The sequence below is a fragment of the Notechis scutatus genome, chromosome 1 (assembly GCF_049901735.1).
Source record: "Notechis scutatus isolate UNSWTSFEM ecotype Mainland chromosome 1, rNotScu1.2, whole genome shotgun sequence".
NCBI lineage: Eukaryota > Metazoa > Chordata > Lepidosauria > Squamata > Elapidae > Notechis > Notechis scutatus.
In genome coordinates this window covers 261,432,518-261,456,852 of record NC_142009.1, presented here as the reverse complement: position 1 = coordinate 261,456,852, position 24,335 = coordinate 261,432,518, and the positions used below count along the sequence as shown (strand labels likewise).

The 24,335-nt window shown below is 36.7% G+C and overlaps 1 protein-coding gene across 1 annotated transcript in view; it reads right to left on the bottom strand.

The window, feature by feature from the left end:
* Positions 1-6,345: 6,345 nt before the first annotated feature.
* PRR5L (proline rich 5 like) overlaps positions 6,346-24,335 on the bottom strand; it is a 58,567-nt gene continuing 40,577 nt past the window's right edge. Inside the window, exons 8-10 of the mRNA XM_087951251.1 lie at positions 21,408-21,548; positions 20,083-20,209; positions 6,346-7,791 (exon numbers count right to left, since the gene is read on the bottom strand). Of these exons, the coding sequence (XP_087807377.1) occupies positions 7,409-7,791; positions 20,083-20,209; positions 21,408-21,548 (651 nt within the window). The 3' untranslated portion in view covers positions 6,346-7,408. The remainder of the gene's footprint in view (positions 7,792-20,082; positions 20,210-21,407; positions 21,549-24,335) is intronic.

The following is a 24,335-nucleotide window of genomic DNA, read 5'->3' as shown; positions in this document are numbered from 1 at the left end:
TAGGGCAATCAGCTTCTTTTTAGAAAATGACTGCATTTTAAAAAGCCACAGCACTTCATTTAGAAAGCCGAAGCAGAAACGGTTTCAATGAAAGCAGGCAAAGCTTCTGCATTACATGTCATGCATTTAAGTCCTGAGAGTTGAACTTTAATTCGTAAATGTTTAATTGGACAAAGGACTTTTTAAAAATTGGAACTTTGTAGTATTGACAGCAGCGAGAATTTGTTATGCACAAAAATGGAAAGCTAAATTAATTCCCACAACGGAAGAATGGTTGGAAAAGGTGATGGAACTAGCGGAGTTGGCCAAACTGCTTTAATCAAAGGGAAAAATACATCTAACTTTGTGTCTGGAGACCACTTCTGGATTTTGTACTTGACATAGAAAAAAAAATGAAACTCCGACTTTGGAATTTACTGATTGAACAAGGGTGGGGGTTGCTATAGAAACGCTGATATAAATGAAGTATGCAAAGTAAAAAAGTTGGCGCTGTAATATGATGTTCATTCTGCTACACTGAAGAATTGGAAGTTAATTTGTTTTTATTTCCTCTTTATCCTACACGTCTCCCTTTCTCCACAATTTTTATTTTAATTGGTATTTTATAAAGTTTAATCAAATTATATTATTAAAGAAATCTTAACTGGGGATTAGGCTACATCAAACATGGCAAGGGTCAACAGACTTTCAGCAGTGATGGGAGTGTGTGATCAAAGAGTCTTTGGAAGAGAGGAAAGTGATCACAACCTTTCTGAATGCTCGAATGCTATACTTACCCCAAAGTTATGTCTTCACATACAGCTATTATTTCCATATTTCTTTCTGGTCTTCTACTTTTGGTAAAGGTAAAAGCCATGTCTATGAATTCCCATAGACGCTAAAAGCCATGTTGCATACTAGTTCAAATCTGTCTTTTGGGGTATCTGGTGTAAGATAGTGTCCTGTTTGGCCATGTGGCCTGGCATTGCCAATTTTTCTAGGCACCAGCTATCTGGAATCACATGGGAAACTTGCTGTTATGGAGAAAATGCCAGATTGCAGTTCCTAGCCACCATGGTCTCAATTCGCTACCTCTATTTTAGAATCCTTCATAATGATTAACTTCACTGATGATTAATTTGCACCCTGACAAATTCCTTGTCTGTCCAATCACACTTGGCCAATAAAGAATTCTGTTCTGTTTTATTCTATTCACTACTAAATTTTTAGCTAAGGATGGTGCAAGCTGGGGAACATACTGTATGATAAACTGCTATCTATTGGTGGACCCTGCTCCCTTGCTGTCTTACTTACCCACCACTGTTGATTTTTTTCTATATCACCATTTCCCAGAAGGGAGTCAAGGTCTTTAAGCACGCAGCTTTAGCAGTGGAAATGGTAGTTGTCTGTTTGGGTTTCAGGCTATAGTACAAAGGAACCACAAGACAGATTTTAAAGAGAATTAAGGCAATAAGAAAGGGAGAATTGCTTGTCAGACAGGGTTACATTTTCATCTTGGTTATGTGCAAAAAAAGAGAAAATATGTGAATAAGCCTGAAAGCTCTTTCACATGAAAATGTCAAATAAAGATAACAAAGCTTTGTTTCTTAACAGCCAATATGTTGGAAAGGTCTTTCTGTATCTCTTTCTTTCTTCTTTCTTTTTTTTTTCAATTTAAGGAGATGGATTTTACGTTTCGGCAGAATCTCATCTGCCATCATCAGGCTTCTGTATTGACGAACACAATACAGAATACAGACGAACACAATACAGAAGCCTGATGATGGTAGATGAGATTCTGCCGAAACATTGCTACAACTTTAAAAGCACAACTATAATGGGAAAATACCCAAACAAAGCTGAATACCATACATGTAAGTACCTACGAAAACTAAAGAAAACATGTATATATATATGTGTGTGTGTGTGTGTGTATGTGTATGTGTGTATGTATATATATATATGTGGCTATTCTGTCTCAGTATTTTTCCATAAGACAAATCCTGCTCAGCACGTATACCTCTCAGAGCAAAGTTCACCAAACTGACAGGAAGAAGCTGAAGTTGATAAGATTAACACAGAGGTCTGTGTCAGATAAAAGATGTATATTCAGGAAAAAACATGTTTATCAGTAACAGTCAAAAAGTTCGTTACTTAGCCTGGACTCAAAGATAAAGTTTGTAACTTCTTTGTCTTTCTGTAATCCCTCACCCCCCTTCTTTGAATCAGCATAATAAAAGAGGACAGCGTAGAGCAAGCTGGCAGCCTGAACAATCCCATCTGTCTCAGGCTCAACTGGGACAATTCCATCTGCCCCAGGCGATGCGCTGTCTCACCTAAAGAAATCTTCGTCTTGTGTTCTTTTTTCTTTTCTGCTTTGCAATCACTCTTGCGAGAGTCCCTCAATCACCCTGGCTAGGGTTCCGCTGCTCAAACTCACCCTGGATAGGGTCCTGCTTTTGCCAAACTTCGCCCTTGCGAGGCTTCTCTGTATCTCACCCTTGCGAGGGTCCCGTTCTGAGAGGAATTCAGCAATCAACCAGAAGATCGAAACAACAGACCGGTTGCTCAACGCGACATATATATATATATATATATATATATATATGTGTGTGTGTGTGTGTTTGTGTGTGTCTTGCCTGCGGTTTATTTCATGGAAAAGAATACTTCGCCGTCTCTATATTTTTTGATCATCTGTAAAATTTACATTCTGTTACATTTTTGACAAATGATTTCACATTAGGGCTGTGCCGGTGCATCTCCCTTACATTCAGTTCTTCACCCAACCTATCTATAATTTGAATGTTGAATCCGAACAGTGGGATGAAAACTGTTTTTGAACTTGGATCTAGTTCTGCACTGAATTGCAATTGTTGGAAGTTCCTTCTTAGTGTCTAATTTTCTTAAAAATGAGTTTTTGTGACAGACCATACTCTTTGTGGCAGCCATGTTGTAAGCTTGATTTTGACACCTTCTCAAAATTCAGGGTTGTTTTTTTTTCATTGTCCCAAAATATTGTGTGAAGCTTGGTTTATATCTACTTCCACCAGATATTTAGAATATCTAATTATTGTTTTGAAGCCGAAGAGTTTTTCCTAACACTGTATCTTCTAAACATGTTGAGCTCCAGGTCAATGTCCATAGAAAGATGTTCTTGTTTTCCTAATTAACTGTACTTTTTGTGACAAGAAAGCTGCATACACAATAGAACCTGGGTAGTATTTGTTAAAATGTTGATTTTGAACTAGCAGAAAAAGCACACATCCCACATTCTCCACATATATTTTATTCTACTGTTTGTTTGGGTTTTTGGCATAATGCAATTATTTTTACCATTTAAACAGCTAAATAAGTTATGATTGGATTGTTATTTTATTTATTTATTTATTTGATTTGTCAATTGTTTACAAGATAATAAGTACAAGTGTATACATAGTTGTGAATATATGAAATGGGTACATATAAGAAAAATAAAAGAATAAGAGAAACAATAGGACAGGGACGGTAGGCACGTTGGTGTGCTTATGCACGCCCCCTACAGACCTCTTAGGAAAGGGGTGAGGTCAATAGTAGACAGTCTAAGGTTAAAGTTTTTGGGGTTTGGGGAAGAGACTACAGAGTCGGGTAGAGTATTCCAGACATTGACCACTCTATTGCTGAAGTCGTATTTCCTGCAATCAAGTTTGGTGCGGTTTACTTTGAGTTTGTATCTGTTGTGTGCTCTTGTGTTGTTATGGTTAAAGCTGAAGTATTCATTGACAGGTAGGACATTGCAATGTATGATTTTATATACCATGCTTAAGTCGGACCGAAGACGCAGCGTAATTCGAGGTTTTCTAGTTTTAGAATTTCGAGTCTGGTGGCGTAAGGTATTCTATAACGGGTAGAAGAGTGGAGAACTCTTCTTGTGAAATACTTCTGGACTTTCTCAATTGTGTTAATATCACATACGTGATAAGGATTCCAGACTGATGAACTGTATTCGAGTATTGGTCTAGCAAATGTTTTGTATGCTCTGGTTAGTAGTGAGATATTACCAGAGAAAAAGCAACGTAGGATTAGGTTAACAACTCTTAATGCCTTTTTGGCTATGTAGTTGCAGTGAGCTCTAGCACTTAGATCATTAGAGGTGAGTATTCCCAGGTCCTTTACAGAGCTTGGGTCATCAACAAGATCTTGACTATTCAGCTTGTATTTTATTTTCTGATTTTTTTTACTAATATGTAAGACAGAGCATTTATTTGTTGAGATTTGGAGTTGCCATATGTTAGACCATTCAGATACATAGTCTAGATCTTTTTGAAGGGTAGTAGTATTGTCTGTGGTATTGAACAGCTTTACATCATCAGCGAAGAGAACGCAATTGCTCTTGATATGATCACAAAGGTCGTTTATGTAGATTATGAAGAGAGTTGGTCCTAGAACACTGCCTTGGGGAACACCACTATTGACAGGTACTGGATTTGATAGGGCGTTCCCAATTTTGACCATTTGTTGTCTGTTTGACAGGAATGCTTCTATCCAGTTATTCAGTTGTCCAGAGATACCATAAGATTTTATTTTTAGGAGTAGTTTGTCGTGTACCACTGAATCAAAGGCTTTGCAGAAGTCTATGTAGATTGCGTCTATTGCTTTGCCCTGGTCGAGTTGAGTAGTCCATATGTTTTGCAGTGTAAGAGTTGCAGATTACAGGATAGTTTTTTTCTGAAACCAAATTGTTTATTGGAGAGTAGGTTGTTTGTCTCTAAATGGAGGATGATGGATTGGTTAATAATTGATTCCATGACTTTACAGGTGACGCAGCATAAGGAGATTGGTCTGTAATTTTCAACTAGGCTTGGGTCTCCCTTTTTGAAGATGGGAATGACTGTGGCTTGTAACCATAGGTTGGGCAAGGAGCTGGTTCTGAAAGATCTTTCAAAGATTATGCTTAGAGGTTTGGCTATGGCAGCGGATAGTTTTCTTAAGAAGTAGGCACATATTCCATCCGGTCCAATAGATAGAGATGGTTTTAGGTTGCGTAGTGCTTTTTCAACGTTGTCTACTGTAAAATCGATATGTATTAGATCATTATTGTTGTCTGTGGTACGGCTAGGAAACATTGGGCATGATCCATTACTGTTTACAAACACTGAGCCGAAGAATGTGTTAAAGATGTTGGCTTTAATGGTGTCGTCGCTGCAGTCTTTACCATCAGGTCCTATCAAGGGAGGGATGGACCTTGAGTCTTTTAGTTTGTTGTTTACAAAATTGTAAAAAGCACGGGTGGAATTGGTGCTTAGAAGGTTTTCCTCTTGTTTAATGTGGTAATTGGTGCATTCGGTCTTTATCTGGTGGCATAAATTTTTATATCGGTTTTTGAAATTAGCAACGTGACCAGATTTGTTTTTCCGCCAGAGTGATCTCTTTTTGGATTGAAGTTTCCTTATTGATATGGGTAATCTGCTTTTTGTTTTGTTTTTGGAGTTGTTGTTGGAACATATAGTTTGATGACTCTTTTGACTTCAAGTAAAAATATGTTGTAATGATCTTCAACAGTATTGCATCCAGTGAATAGAGATTGCCAATCGAGGGATGAGAGATCGTTATCTATAAGATCATAATTGCCTTTTTTGAAGTTACAACTAGGGATGACATCGTTGTGGTGATTTTTGCGTGGACGTATGTTGAGACAAAAGTCAATCATATTGTGATCACTACTGGAAAAGGGTTCTTTGGTTTGTATTCGGTAAATTAAATTCAAACTATTGCAGAAGATGAGATCGAGGCAGTTGTTCAGTCTAGTGTTGTTGGTTACTAGTTGTTCAAGACCTAGATTTGTAATAGCATTGAAGAAGGTTGTGTGTATGATTTCAGTTGTACAATTATTTAGGGTCCAGTCAATATGAGGTAGATTGAAATCTCCAAGAAAGATAAAAGGGTATGGGCAGGATGTAGCCCATGTTAGTAGTGTATTTAGCTTGTTTATATGTTCGATGTCATAATCAGGTGCTCTGTAACATAGTAAGAATCGAATTGTGATATTTAAGGATAGTTCACAGATGATGGTTTCAGGAAGGGCAAGCTCCTGGGTAACTTGGATATTTTTTATTTTATTGGATATTTTTTATTGGATATTTTTTTGCCAAGACACCCAATAGCACTTCTTTATCTGCAGCTATATGTAGAAATTTGCCTTTTCCTTGGATTATGAATGACTTCCATCAAAAGGGAACCACTGCCAAATAAGCATTATACTTATGAAAATTATATTAAGAAACTGGATTTTAAAAAAACACCCTATCAATTCTAGATACTTAAGGGCATCGCCCCATTAATTTCAAGAGACCGGCAGGAAGAAGGCAACTAGACACAAAACTTAAAACATTCTTTCTCTAGTCTGTTTATTAATGGTTTGGCTACCAAAGGTGTATAGAAATGTTTTCAGAAATCACTAGATCAGTTCGAAAAAAACTCATTTAACTTGATCTTGATATTTGCAGCAGTCAATCATAACAGCTGTTGTAGATATTCCCTGTTCCATATGGAATTTTTGCACTATTCCCACCAGCCAAAGGGGTTGTCTGCTATCACCACACTAATGCAAAAGCAACCTTTCTTTAATTGTTGTTATCAATGAAAGCTATTTCCAGAATATTCAGTCTTAAACCCAGCAATTTATAGAAGCTAGTAGCTCAAAAACATTATTGCATGCTTACCAACTCAGCACTGGTATTATGTTTTTGGCAAGCAGTCAGATACCTTCCTTAAAAATACTTCTAATAGTTTTCTGAAAATAATTTGAGTAATTCCTGAGATGTACCGAAATCAAAACATCAAAACAATATGCTAGCCACCCACAGTAGTTTTGTTTTAGGCTACTGCTTTCATTTTATTTTATTCATCCAGAATAGAATTTGTTACTCTGACCAGCTCTGATGATAGAGAGGAAGAAGCTTTACTGCTCCTATGTTTATAGTTTAGGTATACACCATATTATAATGAAAATGTTCGTTGTCCTACAAAGGGATGTACCACTGCAACAACCTTGAAGATTTTATAACTGGCTTCTTTGTACTTTTCATGACACATCGCAGTTGAGAAGAAATAACTGCCTGTCCCTAACAATGGAGTTCATCTTCCCAATCTGCAAGGCAGAATAAAACTAGGACTACAGTGTTCACCCTCTGGATAAAGACAAAAACTGAATGCAGCTGAGGGTACGAAAACCTAACTGGAAAAAGAAACTCTGAGAAACCATTGCTCTGAGACAACATTGGAAACTTTCAGCTGAAGCAAGTTTGTACCTTTTTAGTCCACAGAAAGGACTCTCATATTATTAGAACCTAAGAACACAATCAATTTCAGGATGCGTCCTGTAGATCTAATTCTTGATCTAAGCAGCATGAACAGTAACATTGGCTGTGCAGAAGTGTTCTTTTCCTCTGTTTCAACAGACAGATGTGCAATTCAGTTCTGCAGGCTCCTCCATGTCTGGGGTGGCCAGTTCTTCTGGTCCATCTGCTATGCTGGGCTCACTAGAAAACTGTCTGTGGTTCAAACTGGGTTGCAAGAGGAGACACTGGTCGCCATTGTCTGGTTCTTCTGCTAGCATGCCTGAGTGCATAATGGAAGCCATGGCCAACAGCTGGATATCTGAATGAGCATTGGCGACAGTATGCCGACGGATGCTCCCACACTTCTCAAGGTAAGCCTCACCCTCCTGTTCAGTCAGGGGTGTCAAGGCGGTCTCACTGACTTGTCGTGTTGCCACTGTGTGAGAAGAGATGCTTAGTCCGTTGGATTTGTAACGAGATCTGTAATACCGTCTCTCTGGAAAACAAGGGAAAAGAGACATTTTTGTTAATTGTTTACCATTGCAAGAATTGGTTTCTCCAGATTTTGTTTCTGTGAAAGGCACATGAAAGATTTCTTCATCTTAATTTTGCCAACAAGTTGCAACATGTGGATAATAAGAATATTTGGAAATAAATAAAATACAAATTATACAATTGATTATACTTAATCAATTATACCCAATCTCCTGCACCAGTATGATCCTATGTTAGAAGTCTCTGTTATGACAGAGAAGAACGTATGACACTGGACAACGCTGACATTATTGTAATATAATCCCTCTTCTAAAGTTGTCTTAATTAACTAAGTAATTAAAAAACCCTAATCATCCTTCTGGATTTTGCCCAGAATCTGACACAGAAGTATCTTTTCTTCCCTGATGTAACTTTTCACCATATACAGTTCAGAACGATTGTATTATGGGCAAAGTTAACAGCATAACAATTGGTGGCAAAGCAAAACAAACTTTTCTGTGAGAAATTTATTGCCTATTCTACATAACTTAACAAAACAACTCCATTTGAAACTTTTTATTAAAATAATAACGTGTGTCAGAACAAAGTAAAAGTATTAGAACGTACATATCTTCATTTTCAAGTTCCTAGCACCCTAGAATGGATTTTTTTGAGACAAGAACGGTCTATTTAAGGTTTTCTTCTATGACAGAATATTTAACATTCTTATTCTCAAAACCCTGGGCACATACATTTTCTCCAATCACTCATTTTGCATACCTGTTCTATGAACCCTTTTTTTTTCCAACTTGATACCCTACAGTGCCCACTACAGTCCTATGCTTCTGGTGGATACTACTTTACAGAAAACTTTTATCATCATTAATCTAGTGAGCTTCCCAGTTTGAATTAATTGTCATTTCTAACAAAAGGATTGTTACAAGGTAGGTGGAGAAAACTAATAACATTTTAGATAGGGCTGGATTCCAATTCCCACCATCTCCAGCTAGCATGGGCAGTGCTATGAGATAGTAGTAACTTTAACTCAACTACAGCTAGACAACAAGAGATCCTTTCTTCCTGACCTAAGTTATGAAGATCATGGATGAAAGTAGTAGATACCACTTTCTTGCAGTTCCATTGGACAACAGTATTCCCTATACTGAAGGAATTCACATGGATCTAACTAACAACTTTTAGTACATTCAATTATAAGAATGATGGGGATGGAATTTCAGGTCACATATTCTTAACTTACAGTACAAGCACAGACAAATTCAATTTTACTTTAGAGGAGGAGAAGTCAAACCCTAAGTGCCCCAAGGAAAAACATGTGCACATTCCAAACTCTTAAAGAATTATGAAGTCAGGAATTTGTTTCGAGTCCCTGAACATGCATTTTTCCATGTCTGCTTGCCTCAAGCTTTTTTTGTTTACAGTAAGTTATACTTTTAAATAAGGAGTCATTTTATAGTTACTATTGTTATAGGACAATATAACAATAGTAGGACAACTGAAAATCCTTGTATATTATTCAGATCGCTACTGATAGTTTCTCCTCTAGTTTCTACCTGCTCCTGAACTATAAAGCTGTACCATGTCCTTTTTCTTCTACTTCCTTATATCAAACTGTATGCTGCATGAGAAACAGGGATCCTTCTACTTCTGGGAAAGGTATGGCAAACTGAAGACAATTCTGTAAAGTGCAACTAATGACCAGGTCCTAGGAACTTCTCCAGATAAGGAGAAAATGGGAGATCACCCATATATGCTTTAGGACAGTAGTTTTCTGCAGGTTTGAGTGCTGGGAAACAAAGAGGTCAGCTATTGCTCACAAGTGGAGCCTTTTAAAGGACACTAAGTTTGCAAATCCCACAATACTTTTGGAAATTGCCAAGCCATTGTAAACCATTGTAAACCATTAGAGACCTTCAAGACAAGTTTTAAAAGTTTTCATCAGGTGAATTTATCTTCAACTCTGAGCAAAAGAAAAATCAATTACAGGCTTAAGAACTTAAAAGACCTTGAAATAAATAGCAAAATGTTGACCTAAGATGGTTATAAATGGATCAAGGGTTCAGATGAATATGGAGTATTGATTTTCACTATAAGATTTTGAATTCTCCTTTTGGCTCTCCTGGTTATTGCAAATCAGAACAAAGATAAGTGATGATTTTAAACAGCGGAAAGGACTAAAGGTTCTAAGCAGAAGAAAAAAATGCACATTTGTTTTTGGTGTCAATTAATACTCCGACTTCCAAAGCGATCAAACATTGTAACATTGGAAATATTAAATGAGTTATTTGAAGAATGGAGCCATAAATTAGTCCTTACAATGTCAATATTTGTTGGTAATGACAGACTAGGTTCAAAATATATTAATGAAGTAATGACAGATATGGAACAAATTTTATCTGATAAGATAGAGAAGGTACTGAAAGTGGAACTACAAATAACAGATCAACAGAATAATTTGGAAAAGAACACTTTACTGGGTATTAAAACATCTTTGATTGATGGGTGTTGCCCAGAATTGCTTTTGATTAGATTTGATGAAAAGTGATGGGAGAGGAGGACAGGAGAAGAGGGAGGGGAGCGGAAGGGAGGGAAGACTGGCCAGAGTTTTAAAAATTAAAAAGACAAATGATAAACCAAGAGAATGACCTGTAAAATGTTTTCTTACTTGATTTACAAAAGAGGCTTGCCAAAGCCTTGAATAAATTTGTATAATAGGTTAAAGAAGAATTGAAGAGAAATTAAATCCTAAGACTATATTTGACTGAATTAAAAATTAAGACTGTTAGGAGTAAAAGAAAGAAAAAAAGTTGGTTTATTTGATCAAGGTTAAAGTAATTTTTTGTTGGTTTGCAATGCTCTGGCAAACCATTTACCTTTTGCTGACACCAGGACTAAAAGGTTGGTATGTTATGGATTTATTTATAGATGAAGGATGGGATAAGGGATGGAAAGATTACAGAAGCTGAAGTGTTCTTAAATTTGTTTACACTGTAACGATGTTTGGAAGTCATTTCCTTTGTTTTTGCATGTTTTATTATTTCCATTCTCTTCTCTTTCTCTAAGTTTCATTACATTAGTTTTTATTATTGTATTTAAATTCTGAATAAAAGTTATATTAAAAAAAAAAACAGGAATCTTCCTAAAATACAGCTGCTTTAATAATTCATGGACAAGTACTATATTCATGGTCCCACATGTACTAAAGCACCTCTTCTAAGATCATAGAGACAGTGTATAGGTAGCCCTCAACTTACAACAGTTCATTTAGTGACCGTTAAAAGTTACAATGGCATGAAAAAAAGTGACTTATAACTATTTTTCACGGACCCATTGCAGCCAGCCCATTATCATGTGATCAAAATTCAGATGCAAATTAACGGATTCATGTTTATGATAGTTGTGTCCCGGGGTCATGTCATCAACTTTTGTGAACTTCTGATAAGCAAAGTCAATGGGGAAGCCAGATTCACTTTACAATCATGTTACCAACGTAACAACTGCAGTGATTCATGTTTTAGCAACTGTGGCAAGAAAGATCGTAAAATGGGGCAAAACTCTCATAATAACTGTCTCACTTAGCAATATCAATTTTTGACTCAATTATGGTCGTAAGTCGAAGAGTACCTATACTATAGTGGTGAAGATGCTAGACTAGCATTGGGGAGATTCAACTTCCAGTCCACACTCAACATTTAAAGTTCACTAGACGAATCTGGATCAGTCACTCACTATCAACCTAACCTGCCTCACAGAGTTGTAGAGGAAAGGAGACTAGAGAGATGCTGTGTGTGCTGGTATCCTCACAATACTTCATACTATTCTGAAAACATTTCCAATACACCTCAGAGAAAAGTATGACATCAATAAAACTCAACTTGCTTTTTTTTTCTCCAGCAGACATCTCCCTTTATAGTTCTGCTCAATCGAAACACTACATCCAAAATAGCTGCTGCAACGTTTATTATTGCAGCACAGGAAGAATTCAGAAATGGCTCACCACATTTTACAGCACAGTACACTTTCACAAGACTAAGCATTAAAAAATCATCTATGGGGAAAGTAATCATAGCTAGCTTGCTGCGTCACCAAGACAGAAGTATTAAATAAGCACAACACCCCAAATTTCCGATAGAGTAATATTTCATTTTAAAGCTTCTATCAAATTAGCTAGCTATTGGTTAAGGCACTAGGCTAACATCATGAATTCTAGTCCCACCTTAGACATGAAAGACAGCTGGGTGGCTTTTTTGGGCCAGTCAGTCTCTCTTAGCCCAATTCACCTTACAGGATTATTGTTGTGAGAAATATAGGAAGAGGAAGGAATATTAGGTATGTTTGCCACCTTGTGTTAATAATAACAGTGGGATTAAAAATAATAAAGGTGGGATTAAAAAAAACCATCTAATCTAATCTAGCTCTTCCTTAGTCTTCATAGATGTAGTTGTAATGGATTTACTTCTAACCAATTCATATCTGAACTGAACTCCGCTTAAGCTAATAGCTGATTCTTCTATTTGCAATGGTTATTAAAGAACATTGAATTAATCAATTTTGTCTCAATATTATCCAAACCTATAACTGGGAGCAAATATTAGCAGTTAAAATTTTCACCATTTAAAGCTCTCTTCTTTTTTTTTCCAACTCGTAATACATGTCAGGAATGAAACACTGAAACAAATCTCTTAAAGAGAAAAGATAGCTACTGAGGTGTAGCCACCCTTTATCTGACAACCAAGAATTATATAGTCAGAAAGTCCATTCCAATTTGGCCACAAATCAGAGGCTGCTGTGAAGCAGTACTTTGTAAATTCCATGCACACTTTCATTCATGCTGGAAACTCAACCCTGTATATTCGTTTCAATCTGCAAGGATCAACACACAGAGAACACCTGTCTTAAATGATAGTAGTAGTCCCACAGCAAGTTCTTTTAAGTCTTTTGTAGGCCAATAAATTTCTGCTTGGGTAATATTTATAGCTATTTATTTCTTCAGTAACAGTCTCTGCTACATTTTATAACTGAGGATCCCAGTCTAAATTGTGAAGTGAAACTCTAACTAAAACTTATTTTCAAAGCTGTAAACAAATCCTAAAGTCTCTCTATTGTGTCTTAATACAAAACAGTTGTAACAAGCACCATCCATCTCCTTGGGATATTTAAAGGCTGCCTCCAATGAGGCTGATAGATTACTTTTCTGCCAGAGGATATGGTGCTCTCCCATCCTCCCTCCCTCCTTGTGTGTGTGTGTGTGTGTGTGTGTGTGTGTGTGTGAGAGAGAGAGAGAGAGAGAGAGAGAGAGAGAGAGAGAGAGAGAGAGAGAGAATTTTCTTATAATTGCCACTGTCATGCACATCATTCTTTTTCCAGCGATTTCAACTGAAAATCCACATGGTTATGCTAAGAATCATTGCATCAGTAATGCTACATTTTTATATTCTTTCATTGAAACTATCATGGTCTTTCAGCCCTAACTTATTACTGAAATAATAGGCAAAAGGTGATGGAAAATGAGCAGTTTTAACGGGATTAGGAAAGTCTGAGCAATGCACTCTTCAGAGCCTGCACTGCCACAGAAGAAGCAAAAAAATATTGATGAGTCAATCATATTCAGCAGTGCTTCCTGAGGTCATTCTGTCTGGAGAGCACCTACTTACATCAGTGGCTGTTCACTAGAGGGCACGGGATGCAGAAAACCAAAATCACAGGACTGCATCTTGATAGTTAATCTCCAAGTTATCAATGATCCCAGTGGTAAAAAAAGAGAAGTGCACAACCTGAGACCCAGTGCTACATAGAGTGTTCATGCATAATGTTTGTTCAATCTCAACTCTCTCCTTTGGTCTCTTTTATTCTATAAAGAGCAGCATAGATCCTTAATACAATATAAGTTCTTGTTCTAAATTGGGAATAAATTTCCTACTTTAAGCTTAGGCCCTGAATATGCTATGCTATTCACAAGAAACAGCACCTTCAGTAGCAAATGGAGAAAGAGCTAGAAGACAAGACTGGTTTGAATCCAGATCAGGACTCCTTTCCCTCAGAAAACCACTAACGATGCTTTAGGTCAGGCCTGTCAACTGGAGGCCTGCAGGCCAGATGCATCACATGCCCACCCCAGCTCCGCAAAGGCAAAAATCCCACAATATGTTGCGATACATCACATGACATGATCAAGTTTGACACCAATGCTTTAGATACATACTAGAGAATTGCAATCTCCAGTTGACTGGTAAGTTGGAGAGAAAGTGAACCAGAATTTCCAAGAGTACAGCTGTTTGGCTGCCTGGTTGAAAAGACTGGTTTACTGATATCTTGTGGCCCTGGGGTGGACAGATCTGAGGTTTATTACAAAAGAATGCAGAAAGTATAAAAGAAACACAAAATGGTGGAAACACTAAGAGAGAAAAGGGAAAATTAACAACCTAATTTAGAAATGTAAACACTCATGTTTTGCAAGTTTTCTGCTCAGACTTTTAAATAGCTGCAAATATTTATCTCAAATCAAATGAATCATAACATCTAATAAATAGATTCCATAGCCAGCTTGTGATTTCACTATTAACAGCAAGATTTAGCAATCATTTCCCGCTTATCAACTCATTGTCTCCAAAAAGTTATTCCAATCTGGAGCAATAACTATAAAAAGCAGTTGGAAAAAAAATGTATTCAAAGTGCAATGGTGGCCAGGCAGGAATAGTCAGGAGAAAACAAACACTGCAGGCTTTGTTCTACAGTCCTGTTTACTGCAGCTAGCCACATGAATATTTTTTGCAACAAACACTGCAAACTGCTATCCATAAACCACTATAGCAACTGAAAGAAAAAAATGAATTGAGTTCATATCAGCTGATAAGCTATTAGCAACAAATGCCTATTATTGTTTTTTAATCTCCCCAACAGAAATACTATGGTCAGATTCCAATCTAAAAGAACCGATAAATATAAATGTGTTGCACAATTACTATTATACAAACCGAAGAAGGACCAGGCGTTCCTTTGATCTCATGCTCAGCTACTGCTATTGCCAGTATAATTAAACTCACCTCACTACTCTCTTATACTGCTGCAGTGGAGAACCACCCCATTTTTAAATTCTGCACGGGAAACTACAATCTACTTAATTGGTTATTTAGAGATTGGCATCTTTGAAAGTGTTACAGTGTTTGAAAAAAGAAAATACCCAGAGCTTAGGTAGGCAGTATTTTCTGATTTGGTCTGCCCCAAGATGCCTCCTTAATAGAAAGTAAATTATTCCTTCCTTGATTTTTTTTAATCATCTAAGTGGACTCTACAGCACTTTTGCAAAGAAGTATACCATGAGTTTGTATTTCATTTTGCATCATTCTAGTTTGCAGATAAATCTTTTTTTAATTGAAAAAAATATCTAGTGGTCATCAAGGAAGATGTGTGCAGATTCACTGTAGCCATTGCATATATTGCCTTTCCAGGCTTTGAAGCAATGAAAATTACCTCCATACTGTATCTCAAGAAGTGCATTAGTTTTAAGTGACCAAGCCATTATTGAAAAAAAAGATAGAATTGTAGGTAGGGAAGCAAATTACCTAAATGTAGACAAGTCAAACAAAGGTGATAAGAAAATACATATGAATGTACAGTTTTGGATTCTACCTTCAGCTGCTAGATTATTACCTTCATAGATCCCTTCTCCCTAAAGAAAGGGATCCTGTCACAAACCTTCATAGTCATGGAAAGAGAATCATAAGTAACCTTTCAGTCCTATTTGCATGGGTTGGCACTGAGATATATTCATGACTATCTCCTTAAGCTAGATCCATTCTGCCTGATAAGAACGTTTTGGAGGAAAGCCAGAAGGAAGTACATCTCTATAATGCCTCCCATCTGGAACAAACTTTCCCTAGACATGAGATTAACATGAGATTTATTTTACAGTAATGAGAAGAGAGAATGCCAATAATTATATTGCTCTGATTAGTTTACTGGTTTAAATTTTTGTACTACATTTGCTATTACACAAGGGATATATTATGTCTATGTAAACAATTATGCTATTGTTACCACTTCATTTCAGAAGTCAAATAAATAAATGTAGTATGAAACTACAACAGCAATAACTTTAAAACACTTCTGGAAAGCAGGAGTCACAAATAGCTCTGAACTCAACTCACAGACCAGAGGATGGATGGATGGATGGATGGATAGATAGATAGATAGATAGATAGATAGATAGATAGATAGATAGATAGATAGATAGATAGATAGATAGATAGATATATGGCTCGGCGGCTAAGACGCTGAGCTTGTCGATCAGAAGGGTTGGTAGTTCAAATCCCTAGCGCATGTAACGGAGTGAGCTCCCATTACTTGTCCCAGCTTCTGCCAATCTAGCAGTTCAAAAGCATGTAAAAATGCAAGTAGAAAAATAGGGACCACTTTGGTGGGAAGATAACAGCGTTCTCTATGCCTTTGGCATTTAGTCATATATATATAAAATAGCTGAGTGGCTGGAATGGAAATTAATGGAACCAGAAAATTGGTAAGTCAATGAAACACAGAAGAGATGTTACAAGAAAGGGAAAAGGGTTTTCTGCCAAAAATGTAGGAAATTTCTCCTAAGATGCCCAAGAGAAATGGGTATGTTTTCCACAGTTCAGATATTTATTATTTATTTATTCAATTTGTATGGTTGCCTATCTCACCTAAGTGATCTCACAAGAGTTGGTATACAAGCCAAACTGAATGCTATGCCACAGATTCCTTCCACGTAACCTTTTAGTTGTTGCTGAGTGGTCATTCATTTGCACCTGCTGTTTTGTGACATGATGAACATCCTTTCTTCAGGACTATTACTCAGTAACTATGTTTCTCTAAGGCAGGGCTGTCAAACTCCCAGCCTACAGGCTGGATGCCTCACGCACTGACCATGACCTTGCCCGGTTTTAGCGAAGGAGGAAAAAAATTCCCAATGTGTCACATGACGCTGCCATGACGATGCGAGTCTGACACCCCTGTTCCAAGCACATTCTTATGTTATCATCTAGTCACCATGTCTTCTGTCAATTCCTTTTCAAACTCAAGAGACTTCTCCAGTGACTCTTGCTTTTGCGTTAAGTAATATTTAAGCTTTAGTTCCATTGTTAAGGTTTCCACTGAGCAGTCTGATATCATTGACATACTGAAATCTGTTATTGCTTCTCCCAGGAATTTTGATTTTATTTCCTTCTACTCCAGCATTTTTCATGACATGTTCTGCATATAAATTAAATGTTCACTGTCACATTATTTATAGGATGTACTCCTTTCCCTATTTTGAACCATTTAGTCGCCACTTTTCTATTTTAACTGTTGCTCCCTAGTCATCAATTGTTGGAAACAATGAACACACCTTAGTTATCAGGCACACGTTTCCTTATGTTGAGACTCAAGTAAACATGACCCATAGAATGTTTATGGTCTGGCCTTGTGAGAACAGTTTATATGGCACCATCCATCATTATAAGTCTCCAAAATGCACTGAACTATTGAAAAATGAAAAGTACTGGATATTTTTCTTCAATATCCAATAGGTGGAGATATTGTTCAACTGTCAACAATTATGCTAAACAAAGACTGTGTACATTAACTTTAAGGGCCTAAAGATGTCTCATCCATTAATCTATTCCAGCAGCATTTTGGATTAGAAAAACATGTCTCGATATAATATTCAGCATTTCTGCTCACCCATTCTGGTTCAATGGTTAAAGTTTATATGGAGAGAAGATAATGAACTTCATATAACGTATTTCTTTTAGGAAACACTGTCTGGAAGCCATGAAGTATAATGTGCTCCATTCAAGTGTCTAATTAGGCCCTAAAATCCACTGAAATTATAACATTTTCTAGTTCCAATTTCACTTTTAACTCTGAAGCCATCTGAACATTTCACTGCTGTTCCATACATCACAGCATTATTCAAGGGATCAATCTTCACATCTTCTGTTTCCCATTCACATGTTTAATTGCTACTTAGAGAGCAAGAAAAATTCAAGAGATTCTGCTGATTTTGGTCACTTGCTAAAAATATACATCCATCAAATACTTGGATTAAAAAAAAACTAGTAACCATTTCTTATATAGGATGATTAATTTTTTCAAGGTCAATAAATGTCCCAACATCCAAATCTTCAAAATCACAGCTTCCCTTTAGAACACCAAAATCATTTTAGTCATTCTCATTCATCCCAGTAAATAAAAGGAATCAACTACTAACTGAGTTCAGGAAAGCATTTTTAGTTGCTGCCAAATTCAGATCAATCCAAAAATAGGAATGTTCTGTTTTTCCCTCATCCTTTATCTTGAAACATAACAAGATGAAAGACCTTACCAAAACTGTAAAATATCAGGCTCAGTAGTGTATGACAAGGTAATTATCAAAACAAGTCAGAAATGATGGTTTATGTAATTCTTATACTCCCCACTTTCATTGGAAGTCAATGAAAAATTGAAAGTTAGCAATAAAAATCACAAGTCTCTATGATCCTAATTCATTTACAGGAATACCACTGAGTTTCATGACGGTTGTACTGGGATGAGAGTGTGCTCGGGCACTAGCTCATCTTATGATAAAGGGGTGATTTATGATTTGCCATTTTCACCACAGCAGCTGTTTTGAAAACAAGCAGCCTTCCATATCAGCCATTGTGTAAATTTCAAATGAGACTCAAAAAATTGTCTACTTCTGCTCTATCGCTAAAGACGTAATTTCAGTATTTCTATACAACTGTCAACTACAGCTGGCAAAGCATCAAGGATGTTCTGAATGTACACATAGAAAGCATAGTAGTGGGGCCCACATGTTCTCTTAATGGGGGACCAGATGTAAGTATTCTGAGTGTATAATTCTTTGAAGGTCATGAAGTATATAAAATGTGTTTTATGGCAATAAACCCTGGTTTTATTGGTAGACAGGAAGATAGCAGAGTGCTTTCAGAGTCACATGGTCACCGCAAATAAACAATTTCACTACTTCACTCAAGTTCCTGTACACTTTGTATTATTTTTCTTTTGAAGGAGAAGGGTCATGATTTTATTAGCTGCAAACAGTGCCATGATTATATTTGTACTGTGACAGGAACATCTCGTTTATTGAAATCATGAATTTACAGCTGCTCAGTTTTACAAACTAATCTCATGTGATGTTAATGCCAAGACCTATTAGGAAGCCCAGAACTCTGCTGGGCTAAAGACACCAAGGATATACGCATAAAAGATCAACACCCCAACAGTGGGAGCTAAGAATCCACAAGTAGAGACCTATACTCCTGCATAAGATAGGAAACTTTGGTTTCAAATCAGACTTAAGAGATAGACAAAGAAACAGAATAATCAGGGAGAAATTGTTAAACTTGGATGATTTGGAAGCAACTTACATTCTCTCCACTGAACAAACTCCATATCAAGTCATATAAATCTGCAGGCTCTGCTTCCCTAATTGGGAAGAAAACCACGTGCTTTGGGACTAGGTCCCAATTTTAGCTATTTTCATTGAAATGGTGTCAGACAGCAAGACAGGAATGATCTGTGCCCAAAATCGTACCGAAGCACTGCATTAATCTGACTTTATTGAATTTACAGTCATTTCCTTGCCCACAATGTAGCACTATGCACTGGGAAGAACGGTCCACAGCAATCATGATTTAATCTAACCACAAGAAAAAAAAATTCCAACAATCAGATAAGCTATTCTGGGAAGAAGAAAAGGCATCTGTGGGAACAAGGGGTAGGCATACAAAACAGGAAAGACACTTAATAATTAGGTAAGCTCATTAAAAAGCCAAAGGAAAACAACACAGCTAAAAATGGTATTTATTTTTGTAAATCAGATTTTAACTAGCTTTTAAACATTTGCAAATGAATGTCTTATTAGACATAGAAAAAGAAAATGAAGGGTGTTTTTCTGCATGTACACAAATTAAATGCAAGTTTGTATTGATTAGTAGCTGCACAGGGATAATTTAACATTTCACTCTCAGTTTCTGTGTCTCATCCACATTGAGTATTGATTACACATCATTGACTATGGATGGTTTATAGCCAATTTGTAAATGGCAGGTATCACACACACACACACACACCCTTTTTCTTTACTGGCTAAACATGTTTTGCAGGGTTTTATAACATAATCAAATGAAGCAATACTCAGATGTGAGCAAAAATGTTGGATGCTATGTTTTTGTGAACTCTTTTTGTGCAGACAAAAAAGATTCTCTACTGATTCCATAGATTCTCTAGTTACCTTGGACCCAAATATCAGGACTTGCAACATTTTACATCTTACCCAGGGCACAGGTACTGCCAGGGAAGCAATGTTCTTCGCACAAACCAAGGTATGGGGAAACTACCAGTTTTACAAGTTCTTCTAGTTGCATAAAAGCCTTAGTGGGACCTGTAGGTTCATGGACTCCCTGAAACATAAACAAAATATACCTACTGTCAAATACCTGGGATATGCAAATCAACACATTTCATTTGCCCATTTTTATTTTTCTAATTGACTGAAGAAAAGAAACTTAATTATGTATTAGATTATGAAGTAGGGGTTATAAGTTATATTATTTTCTATAGCAGGGTTTCTTAACATCAACCAATATGTCGGCTGGGGAATTCTGGAAGCTGAAGTCTGCCTATCTTCAAGTGAGAAGGTTGAAGGTTGAGAAATGCTGTTCTACAACAACCTACTGAATGCTCTCAGCAGATAGCTCAAGCTGGCCATTCCAACAAGTCAATGAATATAAGCAAATTAACTTTCTCCCCAGGACTTGTGACCCAATTGGCAAGTGATGGATGTTTTAATTCTCCGAATCCAAATTATCCCAGCAACTTAAGACAGCATTCCTGATGTTTCCACCTTTTTCTTTCTCCCATCGTCAAGAGTTATAACTAGGGAACATTGGCAAGGTGGGAGGCTGGTTAGAACTATCAAAGTTGTAAATGTGAGGAAATGAAAAGAAGGCAAAAATTCATGGCCAGAGCTCAGACATGATAATTTAAAACAAACAAACAAAAGTATTATCCTTGAAACAGTCGTTGAAAACCCTATATTGCAACATATTAATTTCATTATTCAGAAAACTAGAAAATATTTTAGATAGCTCAAACTTAATCAATGAAAGACTGATGTCAGAAATCCAATCCTCTTAATTGAAAATACCTTGCCCAACACACATGATTAAGGCTGCATCATGTTGACTTTCTCCATAAGAGTCATGCTTACAGCATGGAAATAGAGGCATTTAAGGAGGTAGGCATATCATCAATGTCTTTCTATGAGACAGACCCCAATATATAGGGAGCCAATATTTGCAGGTCCAGGCCAAAGGCAATTCTCTGCTTCATAAACTGTTTGGAAAGCAATAATTTCATTCTTACAGTATATCTAATGCTCATTAACAGTGGTTTGCAATACATTTGGATGTCAGTACAATATATTTCAAAGTTGCTAATATTAAAACAGGCTAAAAATATTAATGCTAATGTTAAAACATGCTGCTCCAACATCACTACGCTTCTAGTGAGAGGTTGGAACAAAATATTTAGTCTTGAAATGTTTTCCCAGCCCCACAAACATCATAAATGATAGGTGAAAATAAGACCATTCCCCACCTGTAAAATCAGCAGCATCTGGATAATGGAGGGTGGAAGGTTACTTTGGACCAGAGGAAGAATCTCATCTAACTTTACTCTTAATAAGACCAAGTCTCGGAAGCCAAGCAAGGAAATCTGACGAATGGTCAATTCTTGACCCTACATTAGAGAAAAAAAAATGGCATCCATTAGCATTGTAATATGGTTCAATCCTATTTGCAGACCCTACCCTGTTTCTTCGACCTAACCTGAAAGTAAGTCCTAACTTGATTTTTACATGTGCACCCAATATTAAGCCCTACTCCCAAAATAAGCCCTAATTAAGATCCCACCCACTCCAGAGTGCACGGGTAAAAATTAAGCTAGGGTGGGGATGGTGGGGTGGAGCTGCCCTACTACTGACCTTTGGACAGTTGTAGCCAGGCCTTGCACACCCCGACACATGCCTTGCTGGCCCATTCTGCAGCTGGCAAGGCTGGCAATCCAGAGCTCTGTTATTGGCTACAGAGGCCTTCAGAAAAGCCTTGCCGGCCACAGAAAAAGAAAGTTCCAGAAGGCCTCTGACAGAGAAAAGGAGGCTGGGGGCGACGCATGCAAGTGAAGTTAGTCAGTGAATGACATCCCCTGAAAATAAGACCTGGTGCCCTTTTTGGTGGAAAAAATATAAGACAGGGTCTTATTTTCAGGGAAACATGTTACATTTTAGGGCAGTAATGCCACACAATAACATAAAAGAATTGGAGAACAAGCTGGTACATGAACATAACCTGACAGAGAAATTATTGTAAATTAAAAGAAACACAATGTTTATGCTGCCCCTGGACAATCAGTTTCTGGATAGAAAGGCAGTTGTAGAAACTGTTGTTAAGAAGGGGGAAGTGGGATCACTGTGTAGTTAGATAGGAAATGCATATTTGGGGCAGCACTCTTTTCAAGGGGTTCCACAAAAACTTCACTATGTATCTTGGACTTTTTAAAGCAAGAGGCTTAATTTAGTAACTTGTCTTTGCTGGTCTAATTTCAGATATTTAATAGCACTCCAAGAGATAAAATATATAGCATTTGAATAAAGTTTTTATTTAAAAAGGTATGTGTTATTTAAAATAAAGATGTGTTTTTGATTTCTGCTACCATCTTTAAAAGGCTAATGCCAATCCTATGAAGCTACCATCAACCTTTGTTTAAGTACTGTGTTTACAACTCTTATTTTAATAGCTAAAATCAACCATGCTGTATTCTCTCCATGGGAATTGTTTAGATATCCCCAACTAATGAACCAGAACTCTAGCTGGAGGGAATAAATGTACGTTAATCATCAATTCATAATAGGGTTAATGATACAACTAACAAGTTCATCAAAATGCAAAACAAGAACACAAGCCAAAGGCTCTGAAGCCAGAAATTTCCTGCTTTTAAAAAGGGCTGTTCTCCTTAAGATTCAAAGGGTGTGGTTATGGGCAAATAAATGGAGCAGGAAAAAAAAGAAAAAGAAAGGAATGAAATTTCTGCAGAAACAGATATGGTTATTCTCGGTTTGACCTAATCTCTGTTGTATTACAACTAATCTACTGTGCAAATTTTAAAAAATACGAAGAAGGAACATCTCAGCAAATAAGTATCCACAATCCAGCAACATTAAGAATACAGTTATGTCTTCATCTATAGGGGAACATTGACAAGATGGGAGGCTATTTACAGTTAGAACTGTCCATACCTACCAATTCATGTCAAAATGATATCAAATTTTGTTTGCCTGGCTCTTCACTTTTAATGATATGAAACCTTTCCTAATATATTTATTTGGGGGGGAATGTTCTGTTACAATTAATTGGCTTTGCTCTCGCGTTTGGCCCAAGTAATTTATATAGAATTTTTCATTTAACCTATATATATTGGATCATTTTTATAATTTAAATTCAATTCCACTGCCAACCTATAGTTGTGCAGCAACAATCTACTGTAGATGTAGAACAAAGCATCATTAATCTACTGTAGATGAAGAACAAAGCATCATTTTTTTCTGTCACTGACCCTTTATATTATATTACAATTTTTTCAAGCACCTTTTCTCTCAGTAGTTCTCAGATAACTACTCTGGGAAATATTATAGTATGGTACACATGTGTTATTCATAATCATTGAATTTCATATCATTATAACATTCATTGCAGCATCTTTTTGGTTGCTGTACTCAAGAATTTTAGAACAGCACATTGCTTTTGTGCTATTTATTCTACTGTTCGTTTATAAAGGAAAAGTGTGAAAGAGCACACTGCATGAAAACATCTCTTACAATATGAAGCTTTCATCCATTTATCTGTACTTCAAGAAACAACTTTCAATTTTTCCATAATATTTTGGCTAGACAATCAGCTAAGCTCAATCAAATGGAGTCACAGTTGGTTGAAAAGCCAAAAAGACCTCAATTATTTTTCTGTCAAATTGGAGGAAGGTTTCAAATGGCATGCTACTGAGCTCTGTTTTAGGAACCAGTATGCTTCAATATGCTTATTTGTATTTACTTAAAATTGAAAGCACTTGTCTGAACAGTAGTGCAGATAAACAAGAATCCAGGACAGCATTTCAATCAACAAAGCAACAGCAATATTATGAGTTGGAAAAAAAGAATGTAATTTCAGATCACATCCATCAAGGTACAACAACTTTGAGTGAATCATTTCCTATATACATAGTAAAATCTATTGTGTTAACAGATGGCAAAAATTAAGATAATTCAAAGAACTGAACCATGTTGTAACGTGGTAGAGCTGACCAGCATTTCAAATCCAAAGTCATAAAGATGCTTATGAACAGACCGTCTTTAATTCAAACATCCTGCCCTAGGACAGATGCTAAAGAAGATTGGACTTTATGATTTAGTCTGCCTACAAATGTAATAGATAGAAAAAATGATTGATTTAGGGCCCCAATCTTCCTGGGCCTGTT